This window comes from Camelina sativa, chromosome 4, assembly GCF_030686135.1.
Source record: "Camelina sativa cultivar CO46 ecotype springtype chromosome 4, ASM3068613v1".
Classification (NCBI taxonomy): domain Eukaryota; kingdom Viridiplantae; phylum Streptophyta; class Magnoliopsida; order Brassicales; family Brassicaceae; genus Camelina; species Camelina sativa.
This window is the reverse complement of record NC_141883.1, coordinates 13409253-13421039: the sequence shown is the minus strand read 5'-3', so window position 1 is coordinate 13421039 and position 11787 is coordinate 13409253. Positions and strand designations below refer to the sequence as shown.

The window sequence follows — 11787 nt, the reverse complement described above, 5'->3', positions numbered from 1 at the left end:
GTACACCGCGAGACAATATTTTTAATTTTAAAAATATGAAATTTATATTGTATTTATTTGTTATTTTATTATTGTTTTATTAATTTAAAAAATATAAAATTTTACAGGTATTTGATATAATTCAAATCAGGATTTTAATTTAAATTCAGGTTTTTTTTTCAAAATTTATTGTATACTGTCCCAAATTACTAGGTATATTTTCACTGATTTGCGACCATTTATAATTTAAATAAACACAAACAAAGTACCAAATTCGTTGTTTATATGTCACGATTTTGGGACTAAACAAAATTAGTCTTCAGTCCGTCACAAACAATTCTGACTCCTTTGCGACTACCTTGTGACGAAACAGCAACTACTTTAGGACCAAATTTCAGATTTTTAAAGTTTACTGTGGTATTAAGTCAGTCTTCCAAACGTAGCTAATTTGTGACTACCATGTCGTCTGAAAGAAGTCGTCTATTACGACTGCCAAGGCGAGTCACTATACCGTCGTTAATTACGACGATATATTCCGGTCTGTCCGTAGTCGCCAATTACGACTGCGCCAGTGAGTGACTATAGAGTCGTTCATTACGACGGCAGGTTTCGGTCTGTGTGTAGTCGCTAATTAACGACCACAATCCTTGTCTCGAATGCGTCGCAAATAAGGGACTGGTTTGCGACCAAAAAAATTTGCGACCAAATATTTGCGACCAAATATAACAGTCCTTCAATTGTCGCACATACCGACTTAGCGACTGATTTGAGACGATTCCGGTAGTCCCAAACGCCGTGTTTTCGTGTAGTGGTTTAGTGAAGTCTTTGGGAAAAGAGAGCATATTTTTCAAGACCGGGAACATTCACAAGCACATCAAACTAATAAGTATGCAGCTTGTGGGTTCGGAGAATTTGAAGCGGAATATATTAAAAGATATGGACCGCGTGACCCGCGAGCATCTCAGTTTGAAGGCTAGCCAAGGAAGATTCGATGTTAGGGATGCAGTTTTCAGTGTATATTATCTATCCTTTTTTTTGTGTCTCTGACAAATTTCATTGACAATACAGTTAATGTTGTTGCGTGGTATAGTCTCTCACTGGCTCTTTAATCTGTTTTTAATCTTTGTAGATGATAACAGCTCACTTGACACCAAAAATGATAAGTAATCTCAAACCAGAGACTCAAGCAAAGCTTATGGATAATTTCAAGGCCTTCAGTTTTGATTGGTTTCGGCCATCTTTTACTCTAGAGGCCTTGAAGGGAATCTACAAAACTCTTCGGGTGAGACTTATTTTTTTTCTTATATTTTGGGGAGCTAGGCTAGCACAATACTATATAAACCCTTGATTTCTATAATTGTTTATTATATACAGGCATGCCGAGATGGGATGAAGCTGTTAAACGATGTTTACTCGAAGAGGAATGCGTCAACAGAAAAGCACGATGACTTCCTTAACACGGTGATGGAAGAGCTTGAGAAAGAAGGAAGCTTAGTGACCCAAGATGCGATTGTAAGCCTCATCTTTGTTCTTTCATGTGTCACTCAGGAGCTCACCGTTAAGACCATTTGTTTCGCTGTCAAATTCCTATCGGAAAACCCAAAAGTTCTCGCTGAACTGAAGGTAAAATGTTTAGAGAAGCTAATAATTTTTACATCTAACCATGTGATGGTATTCTAGCAAATATGTATTTTTTATTTGCTAGACACAAACAAACAAGCTTATTTGTCTGTATGTTGATATATATATATATATATATATATTGTAATTTGGCAGAGAGAGCACGTGGGGATCCTTGAAAGCAGAGAAGATAAAGAAGGTGGAGTTACTTGGGAAGAATACAGACACAAGATGACTTTCACCAACATGGTAACTAATTACTTGATCTTCTTTCGTCTAAGGCTAGTATAATATATTGTAAGGTTCACATGGTGCACCTTTTATTTACACTTTCTAGGTTATCAATGAGACGCTTCGACTGGCAAACATGGCTCCGGTTGTGTTTAGAAAGGCGGTGGAGGATGTGGAAATCAATGGCAAGTACTAACACTGATCATGTGATATATCGTATACTACTAAAGTATTTATTTTTTTAAGTTGACTGTTTTTTACGAAATTTTGTAACTACAGGATACACTATTCCAGCTGGTTGGGTAGTGTTGGTTGCAACTTCAGTGGTTCATTTTGATTCTGAAGTATATGAAAACCCTTTCGAGTTTAATCCATGGAGATGGGAGGTATTGTATATTTACTCGAAAACGCCAGAACATTTAGTAGATGAACGAAGTTACTCTGATTTATTATATTTTTAATACGTGCATGATAAATTAAAATAATCATATATTGTTTTTTACGTTTTATCATTCAACAGAAATTTTGTTAATTGTATGCATTAGGCGGAATAACATTTTCAAAACATAAAAACAAAAAAAAAACTGCGTACGTATTTTTAGCTAATCTATTAATTGGAACATTGATGATGGTTATGGTGTGCAGGGGAAAGAGGTGCGGTCTGGGTCGAAAACATTCATGGTGTTTGGTGGAGGAGTTAGACAGTGCGTTGGTGCAGAATTTGCGAGACTTCAGATTTCAATTTTCCTCCACCATCTTATCACAACTTACGATTTCTCGTTGTTCAAAGGCTCTGAGGTCATTCGAGCGCCAGCTGTTTTCTTCCCTGAGGGCATTTCAATAAACATCTCCAAGTGTTCCACATGACCTTATCGCAGACATCCTCTGACTACATAAATCTCCTTCGTATCTTCTTTGTTTTTCCTAAACATTATAATATTAATGCTCGCGATTTCAATATCTTCTACAAGCAAACTCTACAAATTAAATACCTTATATGAACTTTTAGTGCCGTGACAATAATAATATCTTCTACAACTCTACAGCTTTCTACCTTCTATGATATTTAATGCGGTAATAATAATAATAATATAATCATACAATTTTTGTTTTCTATTTCTTAATGCTAGACGATAAAGTCTTTAGTAACACGTAATCAACAAATCATAGCAGGAATTTTATCTTCTCCAACGATGTTTATATATATTACTGATCATGTTCATCTACTAGAAAAAAAACTTAGGAAATGATAAATAAGTTAAATGAATAATACACTAGGATTTAACCCGCGGTACACCGCGAGACAATATTTTTAATTTTAAAAATATGAAATTTATATTGTATTTATTTGTTATTTTATTATTGTTTTATTAATTTAAAAAATATAAAATTTTACAGGTATTTGATATAAGTATTCAAAGTATAGGATTTTTGTAGTGTTTTCAAGATTTTAACCCGTGTGGTATATGTATAGTCTAGTAATACATTTATCTCTTGGTACACATCTAAAAGTGTTTAAAAAAAAGCAATTCCACTTAACTCCCTATATAGGATTAATGCCAACCCGTCTTACCAAAATCAAAATAAATTTTTGCATAAAAAAAATAATCAAAATAATTTTTTTTATCAAGTTTAATTATGTTAATTGTTTTACCAAATTAACATACTTATATAGTTTATAATTTTTCCATGTCAATATATAGTTTATGATAATTAATAGAATTTTTGTTTTTTTGGTAATTCCTCAAAAAATAAAAAATAAACCAAATTATATGAGGGTTTTCAACATATTTAATGTGACATTTTGTAATTGGATTTTCGCTTTAGGAATTTTATTAATGTTAATATAATTATGGATATTGTAAACTTTTGTTATGGAAAATCTGTTGTATATCATTTGAATTTGAGAGATTCTAGCATCCATAAAAATAGTTTTGAAAATTTAATGGGTTAAAACTTTAATGGGTAGAGTTGTTTTTGGAAAAATCGGAATGTATAGATGTTGTTAAGATTTTATGGCAATAAATGTAACAAATGTTGGTCAATTTGAGAAAGTTTAGTATTTGAGTTTTTCTGCAATGTTATTTATGGAATTGTTTTAGGGGTTAATGTTGTAAAAAAAATTAAATAATTAAAATTTAAAAGACATAAACCAGTACTTCAAAAATGTTAATATAGATTTTTAGAGAGTTTTTTCTCCTCTTAAAATGTTCACCTAAAAAACAAAAAAAAATGTACGATATTGTGAATTGAAAATGTTCCATTAAATTATCTCTATTTATAAGTATTATAGTTATACCAATAACTAATAGAAATTTAAATTAATTAAACAGCACAAAATAAGCAAAATTGAATATTGAAACTACTAAATGTTTGTGCTGAGCTATGTGGACAAAAAATACCTCTTATTTTCATTGAGTGGCGTACCCAAATACTTTCCGTAATGCAGTTTGAAGCGAGTTTGGGCTGCTCTTACTAATTAATCCGATGAGATTATGCTGAGGCGTCCAGACATTTTGGAGATTTCCTCGAAAAAGAAGAGGATGATTTTGAGAAAGTAACTCATGAATACTTAGACTTAGTAGATATGTTGGGTTATATATAGTGTTTTCCTGCACAATGCTCTGAGCTGGTATGACCAGTTTCTAATGGTGAAATAAAGCAAACGTTATTTTCATCGTCGTCTAAGAAACGTGTGTGGACCGGAGTGATACACAAACTTTCTATGTGGCTGTCTTTAGTATGAGTCAAGTATGATTTTGTAGTTGCTATATATATGCAATCTTTTTTCCTATTTAACCAAATGTCTTGACTGGTAAAATACTACTCTCTTGGCTCTTATCCCAAAGAATCCGAAAGTTGCATATGCCACAATAGAGGAATATAGACCAATTGATTGATAAAATATGTTATACAAGGTGGTTTTAAAAATACTAACAACCCGGTTAAAGGCTATACTTATGGATTTTGTGCAGGGAAGATTGCTCTTGGAAAGTGTCTTTTTGGCAACAAAACTTGTGAAAGATTATATATATCACAAAGATTTCATAGCTCCTAGGAGTGCCATCAAGTTTGGCATATCTAAAGCTTCTGATACATGTTAATGGTCCCTTATCATTTCCATATTCAAGGCATTGGGGTTTCCAGACTTAGGTGATATATTGCATATCCACTGCATTCTTCTCATTGGTAATTAATGGTGAGTTAAAAGGGGTTTTTGCAAGTAACAGAGGGATTCTGACAAACGCTGCTCCATGTTCCCTTACTTGTTTGTCGTGGTACAAAATGTTTTATCTCGATTACTAAACCGTGCAGTTTAAATACTTTGCGGATGACATTTTAGTTTTCTCAGATAGTTCCTCTTCATCACTACGGGAAACAATTTGTATTTTTGGGGAGCTATCTCTGATATCTTGCCTGCACATCAATGCAAATAAATTGGAGTTGCATGTGGGAGGTCGAGATAACCTGCAGGAACTCATAGAAGCTGCGACTGCTCATGGCATTCCATTAGATAGTCACCAATTGTTGGTGCGAGATTTAGCACCCTCGACATACTGACCTAAACCGGAGGCAGACCGATCAATTATGAAGCTGGGCCAAACCGGGAATTCTTTCCCAGGACCGCCAAACAGGCCAACAAACAGGAGCCCAGTTAATTTCAGCCAGTCGACCTCCGAGACCGTCTCTCAAGTCTGACCTGATCGTTATTGGGAATTTTCCCCTTTTATTCGGTCGAAATATTAGGAAAGTGTTCTTATATTGTAACCTAAGATCTCATATAAATAGATGGGATTCTTCTCTATGTAAAATCATCCAGCAATTAATACTAAAACCCTAATGGCTAATTCCTCTTTGTTCTTGAGAGAAAACCTAACTTCTTTTTCAAGAATCATTTTTCTTTCTTTGTTTGAGCTTAGATCCAGTTTTTGGAGAAATTTCTTAAGTGAATTTGTTTTTCCATTCAACAAATTCATTGTGAGAAACTCAGTTTCTATACCAATATATCCCCTATTTGGGGCTACCGTTTACTACAAAATCAATGGCGTGCATGATTACCCCCCCCCCCAATTCATTGATAAGATATATATGTTCTCGGTTTTTGCTCTCATGAACGCTTGCACTTTATCTCCTGTGTCATATCAAGCATTTCGAAATTCTTGTATTCATTGTTTTAATTACCTACTAGATGTTTTGACAATATCGAGATTTGAGAGGTTATGTTGGACTTTTCTATGGCCGGGCAACCCAAATACTCCAGTTGGATATAAGGTAGTTTGGAATGGCGTATGTAAACCAAAAGGAGAGGGGGGCCTTGGATTGAGACGGCTTCGTAATGTATCACGACTGTGCTGATCAACTAGTTTGGAGGGATTCTTCACGACACTCTTCTTAAATTTTTCTTTGTATTTCTTTGTATATTGTAAAAAAAAAAAAAAAAAAAAAAAAAAAAAAAAAAAATTCTTTTTTTGGTAATAGAACTTTTTTGTAACATTTTTTTTTTGAATATTCACTTTGCTAAATAATTGGTAGTTCATTTTTTACAACCGCAACCACTTTAAATATTATTTTTGTTACCTGCAATAATTATCCATGTTAGAAGATATGTAATTAATTACAAAAGAATCTTAACCATATTCAACCAAATTTAAGTTAGTTCAATCAGCAATTAAATCTTAAAATGATCTTAAATTTGATGTAAATACTATTTCTTTAAAAAATCTATTTATTTATCATAATATATAAATATATATATATTTCTTATTGTTAGATTATTTAAAAGTTTAATTACGTTTAAAAATATTTAGTGGTTGTATTTATTTTTATAATATGTTTAAAGACAGTTCAAAAATCAGAATGGACTATTTTATTTATTTATTTTATTTTTTTGACAACAATAGAATCAACTCAAACGAGCCAATTTGGAGGAAAAGAGTTACAAACAAAACATGCTGCGGTGACAGTCGCGCTTGGCGTGCCAGAGAATCCGCTTTGACATTCGCATTACGTGGAACTAGAGATAGAGAGAAGGAAGAGAACTCCGCTTGATCTATCTTGATGTCGTCGAGGTAGGGTGTGAAAGCCGGTCATTCATGAGGAGAAGACACCATCTTCACCAAATCAGAACAGTCCGTAGAAAAAACCACGTCCCGATAATCATGTCCAATCATGCAACGCATCGCCCAAATGAGAGCTTCTACTTCAGCATGGAGTGGAGACAAACTTCTACGGAAATTGGTAGCTCCCATATCTGACCTCGAATCTTCAATGGAAGAACAAAACCAACCTGCACCTGCAAGAGCATCTGTCGCTTTCCAAGAGCCATCAACAAAACACCGATATCCTGTAAAAGAGGTAGGAAGAAAAGGGATGGGCCCCCTTTGTCTAGTAGAGGGGACAAGTGGAGAATGGGGTTGATCCTCATCCTCCACCTCCACCTGAGCCTGTAACCAGACATTTGCCTCCCCCTCCGCCAACCGAACTACATCCATTGGATTTTCCATCACACTCTCAAAAACACGAGCATTCCGCGCTTTCCAAATATACCACATAAGCCACGAGAACGCGGCTACCTGAGAGGCCGGATTAGAAGAACCTAAAAAATGGTCTACATTAGCATAAATGGACTCCGTCGGGAAGGAGCCAGGACCTACAGGAACCTGGGCTAATGCCCATGCCTGCCGAGCCGGTGGGCAACTGAAAATAGCATGATTAATTGTTTCCTCGTCAGCCCCACACCGTACACACGCAGAGTCACAGGGAATACCCCTCCGCCGCAGGTTTTGCCGAAACCGAAATACATCCTGACAAAACCTGCCACATAAAATGCTTAATTTTTGGTGGACAAGAGACATCCCAAACAGCAGCCAACAGAGGAGTTATCTCTGGGCCCACTCGAGGGACCATCGTAAGCTGTGGAGCAAAACGACGTTCCACTTCATATCCAGATTTAACAGCATACTTTCCTGATTTCGTATAATGCCAACCCATGGAATCGTCTAGACGACGACTTCCTAAAGGAATAGCCCCTATCAGATCAACATCTTCCGGGGCAAAAAACTCCTTAAGTCTATCCATACGTCAAGTATTAGTGTGACAATCAATTAAATGAGAGATTTTAAGAGAAGGATCCTTATGGGGACCCTTGCTGAATGCTGGTCTTGGGGATTGAGCCGGTACCCAGGGATCCGTCCATATGGAAATGGACTCCCCCGAACTGACCCGTATAATAAGGCCTTTATTAACCAAAGATCTAGCAGAAGTAATACTTCTCCACCCGTAAGATGGAGAGTAAGAGCGTAGCGGATCCATAGGGTTGGAATTGCGATAATACCTGCCCTTGAAAACCCGAGCAAACAATGTATCCGGGGCCTCAATCAGCCTCCACAATTGTTTTGCCAGCAATGCCGTATTAAAGGCATCAACGTTCCTGAAACCCAAACCCCCCAACTGCTTACTGAAGCAGAGTTTATCCCAAGCTAACCAGTGCAACCCCCCAGACTGTCCTGAGGTACTCCACCAAAAATTTGCCACTGCACTCGTAAGTTTTGACGTTATTATTTTTGGAATCCGGAAACAAGACATCACAAAAGTGGGAACCGCCGTGGCAACGGACTTGATCATCACCTCTTTTCCCCCTTTGGAGAGAAGTTTCGCCGACCAACCCGTCGTGCGACCCTGAAGGCGGTCCCGGACAAAAGAGAAAACTTTTGTCTTGGACCCTCCCAGACTCTCCGGTAGCCCGAGGTAAGATCCCATCCCACCCAAATTCGAAATCCCCAAAACCCCCTGCATCTCTGACCGCACAGTGTCATCCACCTTATGACCAAATTGAACCGAAGATTTGGCAAAATTTATTTGCTGACCCGATACAGCCTCATACTGGTTTAAAATACCCAAAATAACCTCACATTGAGCCTTTTCCGCTTTGCAGAAAAAAAGACTATCATCCGCAAAAAGCAGATGCGTGATTGGCGGACACTTGTTTGCTACCTTAATCCCTGTTATTTGTTTTTCCCGTTCTGCCCGCTTAATATTAGCAACTAAGACCTCCGTGCACAAAATAAACAGATAAGGAGACAAAGGGTCTCCCTGCCGTAAACCCCGTTCGGGAACAATCCTACCATTAGGTTGGCCATTTAAAAGAACCTTATATTCTACAGAAGTGACACAAAACATAATCCGAGAAATCCAGATCTCCCCAAAGCCCATCTTCCGTAACAAAGCCTCAATAAAACCCCATTCAACCCTATCATACGCCTTACTCATATCCGTTTTGATCGCCATAAATTTTCCTTTACACGATGGATTTGTTCGTAAACCATGGAACATCTCCTGGGCGATGAGAATGTTATCCGAAATCAATCGTCCTGGGACAAAAGCAGATTGTGTTTCCGAGATAAGCTCAGGTAACACTCCTTTTAACCGTTGACACAAATTTTTTGAAATAAGCTTATACCCCACGTTACACAAGCTAATGGGCCGCATTTCCGCCATCCGGGTTGGCTTAGCCACCTTCGGAATTAAGCAAATATGCGTCCTATTCAGACTTTTATCAAAAACACCCTCTTCAAAAAACCGATTTACCATAGCCACAAGATCCTCTTTGACCACTCTCCAAGCCTTCTGGAAAAACAATGCTGTCATTCCATCCGGTCCCGGGGCCTTATCCGGAGACATCAGGAATAAGGCCTTACGGACCTCCGCCTCCATTGCTGGAGCTGTTAAACGTTCGTTTACGTCCTCCGTTATTACCCTCTTCACCTCACTTAAAGCAGCTTCAAAATTAGACGGATGAATAGAAGTAAACAAGTCCTCAAAATACGAGACCGCCACCGTGCAAATATCATCATCCTTAGTTGACCAAACATTATTCCTGTCATAAAGCCCAGTGATCCTATTACGAGCCCGTCGCTGCTTTGTTTGAGCTTGAAAATACTTCGTATTTTTATCCCCCACCCGCATCCATCTATTACGACTTTTTGATACCAATAAATCTCCTCATCATTATAGGCGTCCCGCAGACGCATGGTTAAATCAGTGATAACCCCCGAAGAAACCGCATCATCCGCTTGGGCCACTGCCAACTGGCGTTTGAGATCCTCAATAATGTCTCGCCCAAACGAGACCTGCTCCTTGCGCCAATGAGATATAGCTCGTCGGCAATTCACAATTTTGTCCACAACTGATGTCGGACCCTCATGATGTCCCCCATTCCAGCCCTGTGAAATAGACTCCATCAGACCCGCCTTACCAATCCACCGACGATCGAACATAAAGGTTCGTTTCCCACACGATCTCTTGGCACCTATATTGACAATAAGCGGGGCATGATCCGAAGCAATCCTTGGCAAATATTCTGTAACCGTGTCCGGAAACAAATCATGCCAGTCCTCATTACCCAAAGCCCTATCCAAACGATAACGGATTGGTTTTTTATCCCACCAACCCCTCCACGACAACCAATCTCCGAGATATGGAAATTCCAAAAAACCACAGTCCCGAATCATTCCATGAAAGGAAAGAAATGAAGAAGCATGACGAAGTTTACCCCCTCGCTTCTCGTGATTTCCTGTTAATTCATTGAGAGCCCCAATAATAAACCAAGGAGACGACCGAGTTGAGCTTATTCTCAATAACCGTTCCCATACTAAATCCCGATTCTTAGGGACAGGATCCCCATGAATAAAAGTGAGGTGAATTACTCGCCCGTTATAGACAGCCTCAACATCAATTATACGATTTGACTCAAATAAAATTGACACATCAAAATCATCTTTATTATAAAAGAGAGCCAACCCTCCACTACAACCAATAGGTTCCACAGTTTTTAAATTTTTATAGCCAAAATGGCCTACAAATTGTTCCAAAAAAGAAAAAGATTGTTTTGTTTCCATTAGAAATAAAAAATCTGGCCGATGCTTATTCCAAAGATCCCGGAGATTCCCGATAGTGGTCTTATTTCCGAGACCTTGACAATTCCAACTCATAATATTCATTTAAAAACCATTGGCTTTGGTGGTTTGTGCCCACCGTGACCTCCCTTAGGCCCTTCCTGGGCCTTAAGAGTATGCTCGCTTTCCCCAAGAGCTGGAACAGTCGGAGGAGGTCGTCGCCTTGGTGACAACAGCAGATTAGCGTTCCGCTTCTTCGTGCTGACCCCCCTAAGAACCAAATGTCCTTTTCCTTTCTTCCCCTTCTCCCCTTGAGCCGCCTGAATGTCCTCACTAGTTGGTGCCGCGAAAACATCCCCTACACCATCCGATTCCACCAGATCTTTTTCAGCCCCCTCTTCCACCAACAAATCATCTTCCTCCATGTTAAAAAACTCCCCAACAGTCTTTTCCACCCCCATAGGATCCTTGTCAGCAACATCAGAGTGGACTATTGTGTTTGGTTTTATAATAATACAATTCAGAAATGAAATTAGACTTTTTCCTGCCCTTTAGAGCATTCCTTGTCAGCAACATCAGAGTGGACTATTGTGTTTGGTTTTATAATAATACAATTCAGAAATGAAATTAGACTTTTTCCTGCCCTTTAGAGCATTCAACGCAATGTATTCAAACAAACAGATCAATTTCACATTCCCAAACAGCTATCATCTGTCATCATAGAAACCTAATTTTTTCGTAAAACCCTAATTTTTCTCACATCCATAAAACTCTAATGTATGTCGCTCTAGAAATAAAATCAAAAAAGATTTTTACCAAAAATTTTCGATTGTTTCACCTCTCAATTCTACGCTTATTCTTCTATGAAGCTTTTGCCATCGATCAATCGAGAGAGGCGAGGGAGAATAACAAAACAAATAAATAAATTAAAAATTTTTGTTTTTCTCCCGGCCAATCAAAAGTTGGCACACATAGGTTTTTAAATGAATCTAAAACATCTAAAATTAACTATTGATGCTTAGTAAAATTAAGCTCTTTGCATTATATTTATTTTGTTTTATTA

At 37.6% G+C, this 11787-nt stretch overlaps 1 protein-coding gene across 1 annotated transcript; it reads left to right on the top strand.

The window, feature by feature from the left end:
* The first annotated feature begins 794 nt into the window (after positions 1-794).
* On the top strand, positions 795-2868 carry LOC147945708 (cytochrome P450 708A2-like). Its single transcript, XM_087510150.1, has 7 exons — positions 795-993; positions 1109-1261; positions 1354-1602; positions 1756-1848; positions 1937-2015; positions 2110-2216; positions 2476-2868. Exons 1-7 carry the CDS (start codon positions 868-870, stop codon positions 2695-2697), a joined length of 1029 nt encoding a protein of 342 aa, XP_087366276.1. The 5' UTR covers positions 795-867; the 3' UTR covers positions 2698-2868.
* Positions 2869-11787: the final 8919 nt, after the last annotated feature.